The sequence below is a fragment of the Solea solea genome, chromosome 16, assembly GCF_958295425.1.
Source record: "Solea solea chromosome 16, fSolSol10.1, whole genome shotgun sequence".
NCBI classification, from domain to species: domain Eukaryota; kingdom Metazoa; phylum Chordata; class Actinopteri; order Pleuronectiformes; family Soleidae; genus Solea; species Solea solea.
Genome location: NC_081149.1, coordinates 9,025,945 through 9,046,996, shown reverse-complemented (window position 1 = coordinate 9,046,996; position 21,052 = coordinate 9,025,945). Strand labels below are relative to the sequence as shown.

The window sequence follows — 21,052 nt, the reverse complement described above, 5'->3', positions numbered from 1 at the left end:
AAAGTATAAATCATGACAAACATAACATATCTGACTATTTTTTTGTCAGTCCGGCACCATCTAAACCATTTTTTTTCTCCCATGAAACACATCAAAGCCATTCGAACCAAACAGATATACAGAGTGCTCCTGAACGCAACATGACACAGAAGACTGTGTGCGGAGCCTGATTGGACCGTTGCTTTCTCGGATAAACTGGTTTCGCCATATTGTCCCTTTCGGGGGGAAAGAACGCTGCGTTTCATTTCTGCAAAAATGCCGAAATAGTTGGTGTCAGCTCAGTTAAAAACATCCACTCGGTGGCGTTGACGGCGAGGTTGTTTATAACATGGCTCGGCGGTCATTTTTAGACACTAAACGCGATCACTTAACTAATGTGGCTACCTGCTAGGCTAAATCCTTTAGCGCATATTTTTTAGCCCGGTGTTGTGAAGTGACTGAGCGGCGCTGTGCTGACACACGTCCACCACGCTTCTCTGCGTGTTTATATTTCTAGAAATACAAATTTCAGGTTTCATTTATTTCAAGATGGCACACACTGGGGTATTGGAAGACACGTCCATGGAGGACTGCGCTGCCAAGCAGGGGTCTGGTAGCGTATGCATGCGGAGTCGACCGGGCTACAGCGAGAGAGACGCGCAGGTACGGGCTGTCAAAGCCACGCTTCAGTCCAGGTTGGGGCCCTACGAGCCCGTTCTGACCTACCTCCAGTCCGTCCTGGTGTGGGAGAGACCTTTTCAGTGTGTGCTTCTCTACGCCGTGGTCAACATTGTGTTCTGGTGAGTCTTAATTTTAGACTTTAAGAGTCCGTTCTGTATGTTTAATTAATAGACTATTTAAAAGCCCTTTAAAACAACCAAGGTGGATCAAAGTGCTGTACAGCGTAATAAAAGACATACAATCTCACATGAGGGGAAAAAAATACTAAGACTAATAAATAAAAGACAAAATAGACTTCTGTGAAATACTACCACAACTATTGTTATTTCAATATCATGATGACATATCGTTATGACCCCGAGGTCATTTGATTTTGAGACCCCTGGTTTACTTAGTCTATTGGGTTTTTAGAAACCCACATCGACAATATAGAAAATGTACGGTCGTTAGGGATGGGACATGATACAATATGATCGCTGCTGTTAGACTGAACACATGAAACATGCTAATTTAATAATCTATTGTGCAATGCTCCCAGTGTTATTCATATTAGTGCAGTGTCTCACATGTCCTCTGCAATGCTGCCAATACTACTGTATTTTTTATTGTCTTAATATTGAAACTTTCTTTATTGTATATCCATAGATTTTAAAAGTCATGCTTATTTAAGTTCATTACATGTACATACAATATAATCACAATACTGCAAAAGAGGTTAGTTGAGCCACTTTTTACCTACTTTTGACTGTCTTCCCTGCTTTCACATAAGAATGTTTACTTAACAATATGTGTCCCCAGTAGCATGTTTTTGTAGTATTGTATCTTTTAGAAATTAATTAAGAAGAAATTTTTGTTAACATTATTTCATCAGTTTCCTCCATATCTGTAAGCTGTTAAAATTGTGCACAAATACAGATCTATGAAGGTTGAGTACAGACTGAAAGCCCTCTTCTGTTACATTTACAAACCAAACAGAATGTAAATCTTGTTTTCACAATTATGAATTATCACAGTTACATTTTCACATAGTCTCATGCTTAGTGATTGTTAAGCAAAAAATAAACAACTGTGACTGAAAGCAGCTGGTGCTTAAGCACAATACAAATGTTTCACCTGTCAATTCAAGACGGGACAGATGGCTGGTTAGTGGCTCTATTTATAGATGCACTCTCCAGTACAATGCCCTGTTCCTCCTTCATTGTACGAAGGTAAATCTGCAATTTGCAGTTCCATGTGTTGTTACTGTAGGACCTGTAGTCTCTTTGTGGAATTGGCACGGCATATCTTGAATGGCATCATGTGTCAAGCACATGTTAGTGATTAGCAGTATATTTACACATATCTGTTTTGACCTTGATGGAAAATGAAGCAATGTTAAGTACAATACTTAAGTGACATGTCTTCACAGTGTTTTTATTTATTTATTATTTATGACACTTAACTTGCTATTGTCATTGTGCAAGCACAGTAAAATCCTCTAATTAAGTTGTGGCAAAAAATACTTGATAAAAGAATAAAATAAAGTAAATATATGTAATTAATAAATGTAGTGAAGTTGGGAGTACATACATAAATGTGCAAAGAATAGATATTGAATATCTCAAAAATGGACTTGCAAAACGTAACGTTAGGTCAGCTTATGTTCTATGAAGTGCTTAACCCTTCTCTTACCAATCCTGTTGTCGCTGAAAGGACATGCGTACTTGGCATGTGTACTTCTCATTACCTTTTGACCTCTCCTAGACCATTTATCTGGAAAATTCAAAAACAGACAAGATTCATGCATGTCACACCAGCATGTCAGCTGTGATGTCAGCTTCTCAGTTCTGTATTCCTAAACGGTTGAATAACTGCCAGATATCGAAATGAGCGTTATCTTGGAAAAAGGGGCAGAAGCACTCACTCATTGAACATTTTTTGACAATTCTACAGCCATAAAATCAGTAAATATTAATAATAATAATAATAAATACAGACAGCCTGATTATCATGATGGTCATAAGAGGGTTGAACAAAAATATGTTCTTTAACATCACAAGAAAATACTGAAGAAATTGTGATATAATAGTCACTGGCTTGGGAAACAAAAGAGGGACAACCAGGCTGACTTGCCTGTTTGTCTGTCTGTGGTGCACAGGCACTTTGCCTTTAAACCACTGGGCAAATTCATCCTGTCACCCATTTACTTGTGCTTCAGAACACACTATATAGTGCAGGCTGCCTACAGAGATCCATTCATATCCTACACTGATGCAATAAGAGACTGGTCAGATGGGGAGTCACTGAGCGAAACCTATCAGACAGTTGACCTTTGAAAATGGACCCAATATAGTAAAATCTAACAAGTTTACATAATATCACAATCTTCCTTTTAAGAAAGAGTAAGAAGTAGCTGCTCTAAAGTCATTGTATTTTAGGTCCAGTATAAATGTTTCTGAACTGTAGCTACTAATTGCACTGCTATCCCAAACACTATTACACGTAATTCTGCCAACAAATTCTTCAGGAAGTTAATCTGTTAACTGCTGATTGGCAGAATCCTGCAGTGGTGTTTTTTGTGGTCTTGTGATCTGAAAATGGGGCAACAATTAAGGGTTTTGTTTTTATTGAAAATAATGGACAACACCAGAGTCATCTTGTGATATTACAGTTTACATGAAGATGTTGCAGCTTTTCCTTTGTTGGTAGGTGGAACTCTGTTTTGGTTTTTAATTTAAATTAGACCTAGGATTAAGAGTACATTTTTATTTTATTTTTGCTGAGTTCCTCCTCTACCCTCTCTCTTACTTAATTAATTTGTGGTTTCATTAGTCCTACGCTAAGCCTTTGTTTACTCTTGAGGTAACAGGCTTTGGATTTACTGACTGTTCATGTGTTTTGTTTTCCTTTTAGGTTCTTTGCTTTGACCTCACTGCGCCTGCTTTTCCTTCTGGCTTCTGGTCTGACTGTGATCATCTGTGTTGACACCTGGAGAAACAAGATCTGGCCAGAACTTAGAGGTGCTATGAGCTCCCTCAATGGGGGGGGGGGATCTTCTTTATCTTCCTCAAAGTGTGGCATGCTCTGTGTATTTTTTGTTGTTTATTTAAAACCCTGTAGGGCCTCAGGTTTCTTGCTGTTGTTGTACTTGAACTAGAATGATGTCCCACTTTCTTGTGATTGCAACAAGTGTCCCCCTGCTATCAGGACAGATTTTCAGCCCCATACTATGAACATTTCGCAATTACTCTCTCATAACATTGTACACTCGGTACATAATACAAGTTTGACACCAAGTTGTGGGAACAGAGTAGATTGACAAAAAAATTCAAAGATTCAAATGTGAACAATATGTCTTATAGCTATGAATGTTGTTTTTCTGTCCACAGTCCGAAAACTGGATGAATCAGAAAATGAAAGGTAAGTTATTTAATTTAGCCACAGTTTTTTGTCGTCTGTGTTTTGAGACAAAAATAATGGTACAATAAGAAGACTGCTAAAAGTTTTCATAATCTGGTCTTCTTTTTTTTGGTACAGCTGGGGTTTGGTGCAACCTGGCATCCTCAGTGTGCCTGAACTTTGCCACCATATTGCTGAGGCCTGGGTCAGTGGAGCAGTTCTTGCATCCAGTGTGATTCAGTACAAACAACACAACCCTGGCATGGTTAGGACCACACCTGATATTAAAAAAACAATGCGCAGAACCCTCATTCCATGTGTGGTCATTTTTCAGTACATTGTTCTGCAGATGTGATGACTCAGTTCCCTGCCTTTTTTTGTTCTTCTAGTTTTGTGTCTTAACCTGCGGGGTGTTCTCCTGTTTGGCTGTTGTTGGGCGCTACATTCCTGGCTTGGTGCTCTCCTACTCTGCTGGTGAGTCCCAAACTGAGATCCACACCCCTTCACGAGACCACAATGACAGGGAGACTCAGCCCGTCTGCTTCGATTAAAAATACATGGGTGCTGAAACAAGATCTGTGGTGCCCCAGCACCGGAGCCTAGTCTGTGAGGTGATTAAAGCCGGGATGAGATACTCGGGGCTGGGGTAAACAAGAGAACGGCGCCAGGCAGAAAGCTAAGGAGGTCAGACTGAGACCAGGATAATCTCCTAACATCCAACCAATGTAGGCTGTGCAGAGCTGGGAAGGCGAGACATGCCATGTCCCTAGTCTGCTCTGACGTCTAAAAACAATCCTCTGCAGCTTGTTCGTTTACCCCCTGCTGCTCCCTCTTATATCTCCATTGAATCCTTGTAGGTGTTTTTAACTGACTACCAGATACTGCATCTACACATCTGCAACAATGTTCTGTAACACACATACACACACACATACTGCACAATGCAATTGAATGACCTCTTTCTCCACATTAATAACTGTTTTTTTTTTTTTTACCCTTTGTCCCCTAGTGTTGGCTACTCTCCTGGCCCCCCTGGCAGCCTATCACAGGGTGTTTCAGCATGTGTGTGTGAAGCTGGAGCCAGTCCTGCAGCGGCTGGACTTCAGCGTTCGTGGATACATGATGTCAAAGCCTTTTGATAACCAGTGTAAGGAGCAAATCCAATTTTGTCACAGTGACGGGAAGCTGGACTTTCGATTTATTTGCTAAATTGAAACCGTGCATTTAAATAATAGTAATAAAGACCAAACAAATACAGGTATTATTCAGCTAGGGTTGGCAATATGTTTTATCTATTATCTAATATTTTCTGTGGTGCTCAGGTGAGACAGTAGACTGTTAATACTGTAATGTAAAAGAAAATATCCATTGCTAAAAAATACAGTAATCTCTAAATTCCAGCAGTTTATGATCTGTATTATGTACTTGAAATGTAGTTGTTTTTAAGTATGTAATACTTAAAATACATTTATTTAGTTTTTTAATGTTTAATAAAGGATATTTTAAAATGTCTTATCTTCTATTATATTGCCTATAATGTAGTCAAATTATGTTATATAATCAGGCTTTAAACTGAAGATGACTTGATAGCAGTGTTTTCTAATATAATTGCATGCCATTCCATTGATGAATAATTAATTTAATATCATAAATATCAAAATATTCAACCCAATGCATGATTATCAGTCTTTTAAAAACAGATGCCGTATCACAAAATGATGGTATCTTGTCTGACAACACAATATTAATATGATATTAATTTATTGTCCAGAAGAAATACTTCTTTTGTGATTCATTTGAACTTGTATGTCATTGTGCAGTTCTGCGAAGGCCCATCCATGGTGCAGCCTCTGGTGAAGCCAGTGACAGTGAAGAGGAGCTGGCTGCTTTCTGCCCAACTGTAAGTTTCCACTCCTTTGATGTTCATGTGCACTGTCGTCTGTTTCCTGTGCTGTAAAATGAAATAAAGCTCATTCATATTTCATGCTACTTTCACTTACCAGGAGCAATTATTCATTGTTGTCCTCCTGATGTGTAGGGACATGTTGAAACTTGCCTACTACATACATAATGACATAATGACTTAACACCTCTGTTGTATTTATCGGGTGTCACCATGTGCACCCTTTTGTTTATGCAGTGATTAAATTGCCTGTTGGAAAATGAAGGCAACTGAAATAACGCTGATGTTCTCAGTGGGAAGGTGTGACATTTTAGCATTAAAATAGATAATCCAGTCACTACATTGCTGTGGCTTTGTATTCTGTGTCAGTGTTATTTGCAGTAGCGCATCTAAGATGCTTCCTGTCAGGAACTTTACATAACATGCAGCTATGTTTGCAGAAGACATGAGCGTGCAGAAGATGGAGTGTTTGCAAACATTTTGTCACAGAGGAAACGTTTTTAGTCACTTACGTGGAACAAAACCTGGAAAATGTTGAACTTCTTGATTCCTCTTTTCCCGCTCAGTTTGATGATGCTGTTGTTGCAAAGGAACTTGCACTGACAGACTCTGAGCACTCTGACGCTGAAGTGTCCTGCACTGACAATGGGACATTTAATCTGTCTCGTGGCCAAACTCCACTCACCGAGGGTTCTGAGGGTGAGCGTGAAGATGCATCAGACTGACTTTTCTTTATTTTCTGGTTAGTTTTTGTCTCTGACCTTGTTCCTCTCTCTGTTTTGGACAGATCTTGACAGGCACAGTGATGTGGAGGAGTCTTTTGCTCAAGACCTCCCGGATTTCCCCTCCATAAACCCCGATGCCACTCTCATGGATGATGATGACGACACTAGCATTGGGCTGCCAAGTCTGGCCCTGTCTAGCCTTGCCAGTCACCGGGCCTCAGTGCTGGATGTGGATGCTCATCTTGACTCCGACCAGGAGGATCTGGATGCAGAACTGTCCCTCAGCGGTCTGCCACCTGCCTCCAATTTCACTGGAGACGTCGCTGGATTCCTCACCAGCAGAATATTCCAGGCGGCGTTGGAAGGGGCGTTGCAACCTAGGCCTCCTCCTGCCGCTCAGCGCAGAGAAGGACCTCCCGCAGCCAGAGCCCACCGAAGCTACCGCAAGCAGTCCAGCTCCGAGCTGGACACGGACTGGGACGGAGAGGACTTTGAAATGCTGGATCAGTCTGAACTGAACCAGATGGATCCCCTTGGAGGAGGGGGAGGGGGAGGGGGCACTAGACGAGGAGAGAGCCAGGGTTCTAACTTTCTATCTAGTCTGCTGGGTAAACCACAGTAATATGTGTGTGCGTGTGTGTTTGTCCGTGTGTGTGCATGTTGACGACTCGTGAATGTGTGATAGGCGATTTTAGGTCCCAGCAGCCCTGCTTCAGTTTATCACTGTGAAGTATTTTATTTTATTTTTTTCTCTATCTTTTCAAACTAACAAACTCCCCTACTTTTAATCCCTGATCATTATGAAGACTTTTACTTTGTAGGCTGAGCAATAGCAAATGCAGCAACATAAATAATAAACCACTTTAACCAGCATTATTATTATTATTATTTCTTATAATTATTATTATTATTATAGTTGTCATTATTATTATTATTATTATTATTATTAATAATAATAATAATAATAATAATAATAATAATAATAAGCCCTTGTTGCTGTCCTGTAACTGAACACATCCATATATACGTGTGCTTGAAATGAAGAACAGCATTGGCCATCGAATATTTTCTACTAGGAGATCTCTAAAATCAGGGCTATTTAACACGGGACCAAATGTGACTGACCTGTTGGTTGATCTGAGCCTTGTTGCTTTGATAATGCTGGTTTAGAAATGGCTTATCCATTGTTTGATGTTTCGTAATTGTGTGTGGAATAGACAGATAAATCAGCCCTCATATTTTTCCATCACATTCTGCCCAATAAACCGTATAGATGTTAGTTCTCTGCTGTTTTCTCAAGGCGCACATTGTCACATTCTGAATACATGTAAGAATGTACACATTTTATTAATAAAAGTTCAGTTTTAGTTACTTTTCCATGTTAGTTTCTTTACTTTTTTCTGCTAGAACATGAAGACATATTCATACATTATTTGAAGCTTACGTTATTTCTTAAATGTTACATTTACAGTCTTAAATTTTCTGTCCCAGTGGAGTATTTGAAGTTATACTTGTGTCCCAGGGTGAGATATACAGCATGTGTTCATTGATATAAGTTCACACTATATCTTATTTTCCTGTTCTTTAATACAAGCACGTGACATAATGTGTGAATGAGCTTTCTGCTCCGTGTGTCCTTTTTCTGAAGTGATATTTTTACACATTTCTCTTTTATCATGTTTAAATTTCATGTAGTTGACTCATGCTGAACATTTTGAGACAAGCGAAGTCCTTGAATCCATGGCTCTTTCACTATTTTAATGGGGAAATCATGTTTACATAAACATTTGGTATAGAATGATGTCATCATATCTTTTTGTTTTTTTAAGTATCAGTTAAGGTTGTGTGTGCTGGCCAATCTGATTTCCAGTCAGTTAACACACCATGTCAGTATGCCATCATTTTACAGTGGAAAAGGCACTTAAATACTATAAGCGACAGTTGAGATTTATTGAAATCAAATATGAAAGAGTGTTAGAAAAAAAATGCTGGCTTTCGATAGCGCTGTTTTATTTTCAGACGAAAAGCTGTAGCTGTGAGAGATTTATGACAAAATAAATAAAAGCCCTGCTGGATTCAAACTCACAATGGTTGTTATTATTAGACAAATTGCACACTGACGGGGGAATTGCTGGGTATTTTTGATGCTTAGGAAGAAGTCAATATCAAGTTTATCAAGAGAGTTGCTCATTGCTGCTTTATGAAGAGTCATTTCCTCTAAATGAGTTGTCTGTGGTCAGTTTGATGGCGATGAAATGTGCATAGTTGTGTATTTTTTCCTCTCTGTTTTTGGTTTTGATATGTTTTGATGTGCAAATCAAAATTGAATAAAAATGTTTGCAGTTATGCCTCGTTTATGGTGAAACGTGTACTGATATTTCAGGTCTCGACATAGAACTCTTCAGTGTTTTTTAAATACTAAAACCAACAGTTGACTCAATTGTACAGTCATCCCATGCTATGTTCTTAAAAAAAGTATCCCTCTCTCTCTCTCTCTGTGTATATATATATATATATGTATATATATACACATACATACATATATGTGTATATATATATACATATATATGTATATATATATATATACGTATTAACTCGAACAGTTAAGTTATAAAGATAAACAATAAAGCCATGTCAACATTTATCCAGATGGATATTAAAATTAAGTTAAAATATATTATAATTTATTCATCAATTTAGTTCTGTAGTCGTTCATTAATCCATTTATTTATTAATGTATTATAATGTCATTTACCGTCCTCCATACCTGGCTTGTCCTCTGAAGTGATGCATCACAACAACATAACGATCTTTTCTGTGACGCACATTTCGCGCGAAACTTTGAAGGCGGAAGTTAAGCGTGGAGTCATTTTGGTTTAGTTTGATAAACGATGAGTAAAAAAGACAACGGTGAGTCGACAAGCAGCGTTTTAACGATGTATTGTGTCTCTACTGGTCGTAAAAAGTTCGATATCTTGTCTGACAGAGCGGATAAAGTCTGTCAGTTGTCCAAAATACGTTTGTACGTTTGTTTACGAGGCTAGCAGCTAACTTTAGCTACACAGCTCGTATGCTGATAGCATGATAAGCTAAGCTAACTGTTTGTGTGATGTTGTGCTCCGTTTTCTAAATGACGACTTTACTTTTATGTAAAATAACATTATTTAAAAGAAGAAACAAAGATACTTCACTCTCGGCTAGACATAAAAACGTCCTGACCAAAATACAGCCTCTGTCCGCACCTGTTCTTAACGTATTTTTCTCGATTAATCGAGTAATCGTTTGGTTCATAAAATGTCAAAGTGTGGAAAAATATTTTTACCTAACCTGGAAATGATGATGTTCTCAAATCTCTAGTTTTGTCCATAGACCAAAGTGATTGCTGAAAAAGCTGAAAAATCAGAAAACTTGATTTAATTCTTAAAAACAAACACACACTTAAAACGATTAATCAATTTTTAGTACTTTGATTTGCCTTGTTGCCTTGTCAAAAGTGCTATATAAATGAACTTACCTTGCCTAGTAATGAGATGATTTACTGAGTAATTGTGTTCAGCCCTATTCAGCACCTGGGCAACTTAATACCATCATTCAACAATTAATACAATTAAATGGTTATCTGTGATGTAATGTTAAAAGATAAGTCATATTGAGTTAAAAGGGATGATTTGAAAATGGCGAGTTCATCAGTTAAACTCTGTTTATATAGTTGTTGTATTTGTTTATCTGCTGTGTTACTCCTGGCTGTAAACCCAGTTGCCCCTTTGGGAAAATAAACATCCTTTGAGCCTTAAACAATTCCAGGAATTTGGGGTCCTAACTCAAGTCCCCTCTCCTGAATGTCATAAAGATATTTTGAGTATGATTCGGTATAATGACAATAGTTCATGTAAGAACAGTTTGTGACTCGGCCTTGTCCTGTCGTCATCTACAGGTGCGTCGCTCATCCTCGCCTATCTGAACGAGAAGAACCGGCCTTACAGCGCTCAGGATGTGTTTTGTAACCTACAGAAGCAGCATGGCTTGGGCAAAACTGTAAGTTAAACCTTCAGATGCACAGATGTGAATGTGTGTAAACAAATGATTAATGAATGATTTGTGATTGTATTGTCTGTTATTTCACCAGGCCGTGGTCAAAGCCATGGAGGTTCTGGCTTTAGAGGGCAAGGTAAAGGAGAAAACGTATGGCAAGCAAAAGATTTATTTTGCTGATCAGGTTAGTTTGACGTGTTGTGTTTACTGTGAACACTCGGTGGTCAAAGTAAATGTTGCTTTGTTGGCAGCTCTAGTTGCAATCTCACGACATGGGGAATAAAGATTACATAAAACGTGTAACTTATGTCAGTTATTTTCTCATTTGATCCATAAAAATCATAAAAAATCTTGATCAGTCTTGAATGATGATGTTTTATTTTGTCCTCAATCCAAAACGAATCAGTTTGAATGATTTATTTGTTAGACGGAGCAAAGAAAGCAGATATTATTCACATTTAAGAAGCTGAAAGCTTAGAGAGCTTGTTTTAATCATTAAAAAAAAACAAGAACTCAAACCGATCTGAAACTGTTTTAACCTTAATTCAGTTTTAATTAAGTTTTACAATTGACTGATAAAAGAGTGCTTCAGTCTAGCCACAACAATTTGTAAATTACTCAATTTCAATTTTTTTTTTAGTTATTTTAAATAAAGCGCTCTGATTTTTCAGCTTCTTAAATGGGTTCTTATTTGCACTATACGACAAGGAAATCATTAAAACTGAGTCATTTGTGTTTGTGGACAAAACAAGACATTTGAGAAACATTGACCAACATTTAATGACACTTAAACAACCAAACGACCAATTGATTTAAATGAGAAAATAAGCCTAATTTGGGCAGCTGTGCGAGATGTGGGCCGACGTGGCACTTTTCGCTATATGATTGTCTTGCGATATATTGATAATCACAGAATTGTTGTATTGCGCATCATATTGTATTGTGAGTTCCCCTGTGATTCCCACTCCTACCTTGCATTTATAGACATAAATAATAATAATAATAATGATGATGATGATGCATGAAGACTGACTGCTGACTGTCTCTACAGGCTCAGTTCAAAGATGTAAACGATGCAGACCTGAAGGCGATGGACTGTCAGATCTCAGAGCTCAGTGCGGAGGCCCAGTCATTCACACAGAGCTGCAGACAGTTAGAAGCAGGTGGGAGGACTCGCTCTTTGTCTCTGCAAGCTGGTGTCTCAAGATAGCCTGGGTTATGTTTTCTTAGAACCTCGTGGGAACCGAAATGTTTGCATTTGTCACGTGTTACGTTGCAGTAAATATTCTGCCTGAGAAGCCATGTTTTTATATTTGCTGAACAGTATGTCCTTGAAAAGGGGATGTGGTGTGTGTGTGTGTGTGTGTGTGTGTGTGTGTGTGTGTGTGTGTGTGTGTGTGTGTAACTTTGTGTGTAACTTTGTGTGTAATCTATGATAACAGAGCTGAAGGAGCTCAACAGCTCGTTGACAACAGAGGAAATGGTGTCAGAGATCCAGCAGCTGAAAAGCGAGTGTTGTGGTCAGAGAACGCGCCTGGAGAAGATAAAGTCGGCCACAAATCACGTCACACCTGAGGAGAAGGAAAAGGTGTCTTTTCCATTGTCTCCCTTTTTAGAATCTACAGTGTTGTGTAAAATATATAATGCTACATTTGCAATGGAGTAAATTCATATTATTTCCATTTGCAGGTTTACAAAGAGAGGACTGTTTATGTGAAAGAGTGGAAAAAGAGGAAGAGATTGGTAAAGTATAACAACTACTCTCTTCTTTATGTTCAGACATTTTGTGAGAGAGAGAAAAAAATCCTTAGAATCTTGCCATTTTTGCTTTTATTTATTCATTTAGTTCAAAAATAAAAATGTATTTCAATTTGTAGCCTTGATTTAAATTGCAACATTTGTGGTACTGCTTGTTTTTAGTCATTGAAAAACAATTAGTATTTTTCTCATCAATTAATTGTTTTTTTTTATTATTTAGCTACTTAATTGTGAATATTTCTTTCTTTGCTTCATGTAACAAATAATGAAAACAAAATAATTTAGAGGTTTGGAAATGAGATTTTATTTGACCAAACAACTAAATGATTAATCAGTAAAAAAATTGACAGATTAATTAATTATTCAGTCGTTAGTTGCAGCTATAATTGTTGAATCCATAATTAAATATTAAATTAATATGTAGGATGGTGCTAAAAACAACACTTTCTTCCCATATCTTTTTAACTAATATTCATGTAGAGATAATAAAGAAGAGTTTTATTGATCTGTTGGCTTCTGTTGAAGAGACAGCTGTAGTGTTAGTGTTTGTGTGTATGTGTTTCTCTCAGGCTTCAGACATGATGAATTCCATCCTGGAGGGATATCCAAAGAGCAAAAAGGAGTTCCTGGTGAGTGAAATGAAATCCACTTTTCAAGGCTTCATCACTCTCCTCCTTCCTCCTCCCTCCTCCTCACTGTACAAGTGAATGACGTAACCCGTGTGTTGCTCTCACAGGAGGAGGCCGGATTAGAGACCGACGAGGACTATAAGGTGGACGTCCCAAGTACTTGAAAGAACAAGAAAAAAAACGCTTGTTCAGGTACTTGGTCCAAATGTTCACCTGTAGGTTACAAACACATCATAGCGGTCTGAGCCACAACACGTTATATTATAGCCCTTCTTTTGAAATGAATAGTTAATAATTTGAATGGAAGCACTGACGCATGTCCTACATTACAGGTTTATATTGTTTCACAGGTGTATATTGATATATTGTTATATCGTTACGTGTTTAAGTTAATTTTTCTGTCATGTTTTTTGACGAATGTATATATGAAAGACTCATGCTGTAATAAAGCATTAATGGTTTGCGATGAGATTTTTTAAATTTAAACAATTGTGACGCAAACATTCGGGTGGAATGTCTTCAACAGCACAACGTAACTCGTACGTTATGGTCAGTTGTTTTAGGCTGAATTAAAGCTGCTGTCGGTGATAGATTATCAATATTCTGATAATCAGGAGAAACTTTTGACCGTCAATAAATGTCCCCCTCCAACCAAACATGTTTGTAATGTAATGCTGGGACGACGGGGGGAATGGTCAGGAAGTCGGGCAGCAGTGGTAGTCACTGATGGCAGCTTCCTGTCATCTGGTAAAAATAGACATTCAGTTAAAATGTATTTGTTTCAAGTTCTAGTGGATGAGTAATCGCATGAAATCATCGTAATTTCAAATTTACAATTTTTATTTTATTCCATAATCGAGCAGCTTCCGTTCATCGGAGGCTGATCCTGCTCACTTTATTTGTAAACCACATTTCGGGCATATTTTATTAACACAGATTTTTCATTTACACAGGTTCATCACATCACTCTTAAGAATTGTCCGTGTTAAAATCCACTGAAATTCAATACAACAGCTCAGCCATGAATTCTACCTTGTCAGAAGAAACTAATCATTTTGTTGTCAACATTTTAATTTACTGGTGGACAACTTCCATGTGTTTGTGGTAGTGTTTTGCGGCAGTTGGCCTCTGTAGTGTTGCACCACTGCCGCCTTGTTTGTAAATTAGAAACCTCTACATAATCAACTTCAGTTGTACTTTTTTCTCTTGATCCTCTTGAGCTGCTGTATTTAATTGCATTAGATTCAACCGGGCATTGGGTCACCAGTGAGTGTCAAATGGCATCTGCAAACGAACCAAACCATAATAAAATAGTGTTGCGCAACAAGACGAGGTAAAAAAAAAAAAAAGAAGAATAATTTCCCTGTGATTAAAGCAATGACGGTAAAATGTCTCCATGGACACAAACCTGAGACAATGAGAAACTGGGAACTGTGATTCCACTGTGATTATCGCACATCGTGTGTGATCACGACTGAAAACCAAAATAAACAGCATTTATCATGTTGCCATTAAAACCCACTGGCATTTAAAACGTGAAGGATTTAAAGTCACATAGATGGAGGAGGAGGAGGAAACTTTGATCTGACGTCCCCCCCTCCCCCCAAACAAACACTTATCGTAGGATTACGGCAACTTAACAGAACAGAATCTCTTCACAATGTGCGCTGTAGCGCAATTATAGTCCGAGTCATTATACTGTTCACGAGCAGTGATTCATACATTAGAAGAGGTGCATACCTGCGATGTCTCAGCGTCGCCGCTGGCTCGTCGCAGCAGCATTGATAAAGATTCACAGTCTGTGTCACTAAAGCTATGAATTGACGAGTCTCTGAGATACAAAAGCCTGACGGCACAGCTGAGAGAAGTGATAGTGAAGAGTAGTGGAGTATTTTCAGGAGTGGTGCTGTAGTATTTAACTTCCACAGGAAAAGGCGTAATAACGATATAACTTGGCTCGATACAAACTCTTTCATGCCGCAGCCTCGAGTATCTACTTGGTGATACGCATTTATCACTAAGCCATAATAACCAGCCAATTCAAAACATAACGTTCCAACTCTATAACAAATATTCCGCTCCTATAAAGAACAAATACACTTGTGCTTGAAGCTTTTACGCGAAATTTAGGCTCTTTGGATAATATCCGAGTTTACTTTCTCTTTCTTTGATATCCAAACCGATGACTTTTGGATCAATACCAATGAAAGTTATCGGCTCATCTGTCCGTGTACTTGACAGCCAACTGATTTTCATTTAAAAAAGATAAAAACAAAATAGGGAAAACGAGCCGTTTCCCTGTCAAGTACCTGGACCCTCATCCCTACTTTTCCCAATGAAACCAGTCACTGACTATTTAAAGAGGAGGCAGCAGCAGCAGTTACTGCCATTTCTGTGCACTTCTGTGTGTTTCTTCTAGCATTTCTTAGCAGAATAAGAAACACAGGAATACGACGGTCGCAAGTGCTGACTTAATATGAGCAGTCGGCTGAGGCTGAAGTATACCTGTGTGTGTGTGTGTGTGTAGCCGTTCAATCTCAAACATAAAAACTGCTCAATCCGACATGACCTTTCATCTGTGTCAACATTTTGGGGGTTGAGGTAATGCATTTGGAGGAGGGGGAGAGGGGGGGATCGCAGATGATGCGAGTAAATGCTGTGGTGTGTGGCCTGAGGCCAACAGCAGTTTTTGCTCCACCCCTGAGACGCAGAATAAGTCCAAGGCAGGGGAGTTTTAGTCCAGAGGCTTCGCTCCCATCAGTAAAGCTGACCGCTGAGCTGCCGCAGAACTCCAACCACAAACTCCCTCAGTGTCTAGGAAAGGAGAAGAGGAAGCACAGGAAAAAGAATCTCGACGACATCAAAGCAGTTAGTGGTCAACATGATGACAACAGCAGATTATTGATGACTTCTAAGTCTTTTTAATCATTACTCTAGATATTGCTAGGCCTGATTCATTGAAGTTAAACATTTCCCAGTGTTCATACCCGCTCATCAAACTTAAGTACATGGAGACACTTAAGCACAGCGGTTCAGGTGCAGAGTAGAAATGGAAGACTTTCTGTTCTTCATATTTACAAATGTGTTACTCTTTCAAATGTTTTGTTAAAAAGTTTTGTTTTTTTTAGTTATCTATGCAATATTATCTTATTTTCTGATTATTTCAATTGTGCTGCAGCCCCTCTCTTGCAAAATACACGATAAATGAGGTCTAAAAAGAAATTGACAGGTAATCATGATCAACAATCATCGCCCACAATTGTTCATGTGTCTGTCCTCCTGCATTTAAAACGTCTCCTCACCTGTGGTTTGCAGTGCTCCTCGATCCAGCTAAAAACACAGGCGGAAAGTTCCTGGAAGCTGTTCATGGACACAGAACTGCTGAACGACTGGAACAGGGAATCCATGATGCTCTGAAATATGCTGAACTTGACCTGGTCAGAAACCTGATCCTCTCCCTGCTGTGGGTTGTTCTGATGGGCGTTCACTATCTGCTCATAGTTCCTATTGAGAGAAGAAAAAAGAAGTCGAATGACTCACTTTGTATACGTCTGCACAAATGAACAGTGCCACTTTCAGGCCGTCAGAGCTCACTGCGCATTTTTAATCGCAGAACTTGACAGATTCAATATATGATCATCATAGATTTATTTTGATTTCATGGCTGTAGAATTGTCAAAAAAAGTGCTTCTGCCCCTTTTTCCAAGATAACTTTCACTGTCTTATCTGGCAGTTATTCAACCGTTTAGGAATTACAGTACTGAGAAGCTGACGTCACAAACGTGTGACACACTGGTGAATCTTGGACGGTCGTTCCGCGCAAGTCCTGAGGGCTATATGGGCGCAAAGCTCCATTTCTCTGCTTTCCGGTAGCCATCCATCGTCTACCACTTTATCCTCCACATGAGAGTCGCGCGGGCAGTGCGTGCCAATCTCAGCCGACATAGGGCGAAAGGCGGGGTCACACCTTGGACAGATTGCCAGTCCATACTCTTTTAATTTTCTAGATATCGCAAACGGTCTAGGAGTTACATGGTAATGAAAAGTATGCATGCGCCAAGGGCCACATTATTCCAAACCTGCAGTAACCCAATATCTTCAACTTTTCCACATCGCAATAATAGCATGAAAATAAACAAGACAGCGTTGTTGGATTCTGCACCCGATACGAAGTGATCACTTCACAAGTGTAATCTTTTACATGTGGATTCTCATCACTCTTGTCTTCTATGCTCACTTTGAGTGTGCTTTCATGGCAGTTATCCAACTCTCTGATGTCTCAGGATCTTTGGTGATCTGGTAAAATGCTAGCCCTTTGCTTGTCCTCGACTGTTTTAAGTGTCACAGGACATGACAACTCTCCACCGTCTTTACTTTTAATGAATACAACCTGAAAAACGACGAGTTGCCTGACATATTGCTTGATATACATATGCTGCTGTTATCTATGGATTTGAACAGCGTGTCTTGTTGCCAAAAAAACAAGTGCAACAGTCACAATGAAGAACCTAAGGCGGCATGTGAAGCCTTTTTCTCATGGGAAAAAGCTTTTTTTCTTTTTTTAAGGACCTGATTGTAATTTGATGCTGTGTAAGTGCTCCTCAACTGAAGACACTCCTCAGCGTTTCTTTTAAGGTCCATCCTTTCAACTGTCTGGTGGTTGACTTGCTGAATATTTGAAATGCAAATGGTGCAAATATCTTTTTCAGCATTTGCTGTCGTTTGCAAAAAAAAAAAGAAGGAAAAAAGTCCAACTGTGAAGAAGATAATGGAAAAAAGAAATTGCAAATTGGCTTTTTGACAGTTTTATGGATGACTTCCTTACGCTTTCATGATCTTCAGTGCCATCACTTCTTTCCTTAATACTGAAACTTCCTCCTCTTGCTTCTTCTTTTCTTTATGAAGAAAATGGATGTAGTCAATCGCTAAAAAAAGAGAAAAGAAATGCATCGGTCAGTTTATCATCTGCCTGCAGGTGTTGTCCCTCCACTACCATGACCTAAATACTAGAATTTGTTAATTTCATCTTTTTCTCTCCTCGTGCAAGACATTTGTCTTCAACTTACAAATATATGCTGATTTACATCTACACTATTGTTTACCCTTTGTTCTTCAAATGCGACCTAAACTAGAAACAATAGAATATAGAAAACTACTTGATAAAAATGCTATTTTTAAAGTTGAACAGAAAAATGAGACATTTCCCTGTTGCTGTCTTGAGCAATACTTCAACAAACACCTCTGTAAGCTTCACAGCTGACCTATGAGTTCATCCAATACCATGACATCATATCTCACTTTTCTGCAGCACAGTCGCCTTGCTTATCTTCTGCGCTCCCACAGCAAATTCAGACTGCTGCTGGCAGGTTGGCACTATTGTCTGGAGGTCGTCGTAGCCTTTCTACAGTAAGAAAGAGGGGTAAAATAAAATTGACTACTACTGGGGGAAAATGAAAGTAAACGTTTCAAATGAGCAAAACAGATGACGAAGTGTAAACTTTGATAGCTTTACCTTGATTGCGTCCCGTCGCTTCTGCTCGGCCTGGGTGTGCGCTTGTCTCCGTCGATCTTTATACGAGTCTTTATATGACGCCTCGTGTCTGTAGTCGCTGTCTTCATCATCTATTCGAGAACATATTCAGATTACAGTCACAGATACATTCTCCAAAATGGGAAACATGCACTTAGACCTCACCAATGTAAAATATTTATCATTTCATTAAACCCATAGAAATGCAGGAACCCCCTTTTCCATAAAACATGAATACCTGTAAAATAAAACTGTTTATCATACATTATGTTTGATTGTCACCTGCTGCACAGATTGTAAAGCCCTTCAAGGTGAACTGTGTCTGACTCATTATGCAGTATATAGCCCTGTGTTAAAGTTTTATGTTTTATTACAGCTTTTACAGCATGTTAGTGTACCTACGATCCCTGTAGTGCTTTATTCCATTCAGACAAATACTGCTGAGTGACAGACTTTTCTGCCCCCCTTTCATAAGTGGCAAAAACAAAGTGAATGAAACCCCACTCTTAGTCTATGATAGGGCTGAACATTAATCAAAATTATATCAGAATTATGTCACAAACAGAATACCTGTGTTTGGTACTGAAGAGGCACTTGTCGAACCAATGCTGTTGGCTCTGGACACAACGGATCCCTTTCTGGCAGTTTCAGCAAAGAAACCTACGGCACGAGACAACGGTATTATCAACGATACAGAAATACTATGACATAATGATCTCAGCAACCAGGAACACATAGTTTTGAGTTTCAAATAATATGACAGACGATAGGATATAAAAACCAATTGAGTACTCACTGTGGTCAAAGCCGCTGTCGCTGAAAGCACCATCTGTCTGCTGTGCCATCACCAGACAAGAGAAGATTGAAAAGGGTGAAAACAGAAGCTGAGAGGTTGGAACCACAAGAGGAAAGTGGTGCTGCCCTAATTCCACTGACAACAGAGCAACAGTGAGATTGTGTGATAGACTCCCTTAACCCCCACCAAGCTTTGCCCTGGTTTATTGAATATAATGGGTTAAGCAGGTGAATCAATTTGCAACTTCAATCACAGGCCTGATCTAGGGCACAGCAACACAATGGTGCCTAAAATCTGTGGTTCCCAAAATTGTGTCTACCTTTCAATCAAAGATTGAATGGGAAAGAATAATAATAATGATAACAATAATCTCTAGGACTGTCTTTGTTTTATCACACTCAAGATCAACGTGTGCTATTGAAGGACCAAGTCAACCTTTTAATTGAAAGAAGAGACCTTGATTCACAAAATACATGAAACTTTTAAGTAAAGGCATCAAACGGTCACCTGAATAACAATCATATTTTAATACAGTTTTTTTTATTTTGAATTCACATATTTTAATCAAGAGCGCCTGCAAATGTATAATATGTTTATTTATTTCCCAGAAATGTGTAATTTAATGAATTGGTCCTACTACATGCTAAAAGCACTGAACAGGAATTGAACTGTATTGAGTAAAAGTTCCAGTCGCTCCAATTAATAGCTGCAAGCAACGATTGTTTTGATAATCTGTGTTTTTCAAAGATGGAAATTATGATGTTCTCAATTATCTCATTTCCACAAACAAAACTTTATTCAGGCTTAATGATTCATTTGTTATATGGAGCAAAGAATCCAGAAAATATTCACTTTTAAGATGCTGAAAAATCAGAAAAAATGTTTTGAAATTGAAAATAAATCTTCAATTCGATTAATACAGTCGACCATTAATTTAGTTATTCTTTCAACTCTACTTCAATGACTCTAAACCCACATTATAAGGAGTCGACGAAATAAAATAAGCATCAAATGTTTAAGTTTGTACGATGAGATCAACACCATGATTTATTTTTTTTAATAACTAAATCCAGATTTACATGATCTCATCTGATTGAGAGCTGCACTTTACAGCTGCTGGATTATACTACTTGTAAAACAGAATTTCCCAAAGCTACAACATAACTTAAAATAAAATGAATTTAGCTGTATTGCAAACCAGGTAAACAATGAATTCGGGTTTCAATTTTCCAGAGCAAATCAAGAGTAATCGGATTAATACAGATGATCATCGACAGGGCGTTTTGTTTACTTAACTAGCTACTTTACAGCTTCACAACAAGCTAACGTTAGCCGTGGAGCTAACAAAGCCCTGCTACTTAACGAAAGCGTCAACTTTCAGAGCAAACATAATTTGTCACTGATGGCCGCTGTCACACAACACACGTACGAGTCAAGCTCACTACATTAGGACGTGAATTAACGGTAAACTGTTTTACTTTCCAGTGGTCTTCGGGAGACGCGGTCGTATCTGTCATGTCGGAATACTATTAATGCGAAAGCCCCGATGCCTTCATGGACATCTCGTAAATTCCACTTGCTTTGAAAACTGTCGGGAAATGGGAAATGTGTACATCCTTTTACTACGAGGAAAACTCCAAA

At 38.6% G+C, this 21,052-nt stretch overlaps 3 protein-coding genes across 4 annotated transcripts; 2 read left to right on the top strand and 1 right to left on the bottom strand.

The window, feature by feature from the left end:
- The first annotated feature begins 144 nt into the window (after positions 1-144).
- On the top strand, positions 145-9,012 carry retreg3 (reticulophagy regulator family member 3). Its single transcript, XM_058654395.1, has 9 exons — positions 145-779; positions 3,553-3,659; positions 4,029-4,059; positions 4,177-4,303; positions 4,428-4,512; positions 5,048-5,185; positions 5,859-5,938; positions 6,508-6,640; positions 6,729-9,012. The coding sequence occupies exons 1-9, from the start codon at positions 529-531 to the stop codon at positions 7,286-7,288; spliced, it is 1,512 nt and encodes a 503-aa protein (XP_058510378.1). The 5' UTR covers positions 145-528; the 3' UTR covers positions 7,289-9,012.
- Positions 9,013-9,493: 481 nt separating this feature from the next.
- psmc3ip (PSMC3 interacting protein) lies at positions 9,494-13,914 on the top strand. Its single transcript, XM_058653972.1, has 8 exons — positions 9,494-9,576; positions 10,601-10,701; positions 10,793-10,882; positions 11,750-11,861; positions 12,141-12,286; positions 12,388-12,441; positions 13,026-13,085; positions 13,193-13,914. Exons 1-8 carry the CDS (start codon positions 9,558-9,560, stop codon positions 13,247-13,249), a joined length of 639 nt encoding a protein of 212 aa, XP_058509955.1. The 5' UTR covers positions 9,494-9,557; the 3' UTR covers positions 13,250-13,914.
- Positions 13,905-20,965, bottom strand: mlx (MAX dimerization protein MLX). Of its 2 annotated transcripts, none has more exons than XM_058653970.1 (8): positions 20,890-20,965; positions 19,412-19,451; positions 19,186-19,275; positions 18,598-18,707; positions 18,384-18,486; positions 17,911-18,010; positions 16,388-16,589; positions 13,905-15,899 (listed from the first exon to the last, which is right to left on the bottom strand). In XM_058653970.1, the coding sequence occupies exons 1-8, from the start codon at positions 20,926-20,928 to the stop codon at positions 15,843-15,845; spliced, it is 741 nt and encodes a 246-aa protein (XP_058509953.1). In that variant the 5' UTR covers positions 20,929-20,965; the 3' UTR covers positions 13,905-15,842. The 2 variants fall into 2 exon arrangements, with proteins under 2 accessions (XP_058509953.1, XP_058509954.1); XM_058653971.1 differs by having other exon boundaries at positions 19,412-19,448; positions 20,890-20,957.
- Between the last annotated feature and the right edge of the window lie 87 nt (positions 20,966-21,052).

Bases quoted from the DNA above. Each gene is read 5' to 3' on its own strand.
- retreg3 (XM_058654395.1), top strand. From the start codon at position 529: ATGGCACACACTGGGGTATTGGAAGACACGTCCATGGAGGACTGCGCT. The intron at 780-3,552 runs GTGAGTCTTAAT...TTTTCCTTTTAG, and splicing joins GTGGTCAACATTGTGTTCTG to GTTCTTTGCTTTGACCTCAC. The intron at 5,939-6,507 runs GTAAGTTTCCAC...TTTCCCGCTCAG, and splicing joins TGGCTGCTTTCTGCCCAACT to TTTGATGATGCTGTTGTTGC.
- psmc3ip (XM_058653972.1), top strand. The intron at 10,702-10,792 runs GTAAGTTAAACC...TTATTTCACCAG, and splicing joins AGCATGGCTTGGGCAAAACT to GCCGTGGTCAAAGCCATGGA. The intron at 12,287-12,387 runs GTGTCTTTTCCA...TTCCATTTGCAG, and splicing joins CACCTGAGGAGAAGGAAAAG to GTTTACAAAGAGAGGACTGT.
- mlx (XM_058653970.1), bottom strand. From the start codon at position 20,928: ATGACAGATACGACCGCGTCTCCCGAAGACCACTGGAAA. The intron at 18,708-19,185 runs GTATTCTGTTTG...GTTCTCGAATAG, and splicing joins CTCTTCAGTACCAAACACAG to ATGATGAAGACAGCGACTAC. The intron at 16,590-17,910 runs GTAAGGAAGTCA...TTCTCTCAATAG, and splicing joins GCACTGAAGATCATGAAAGC to GAACTATGAGCAGATAGTGA.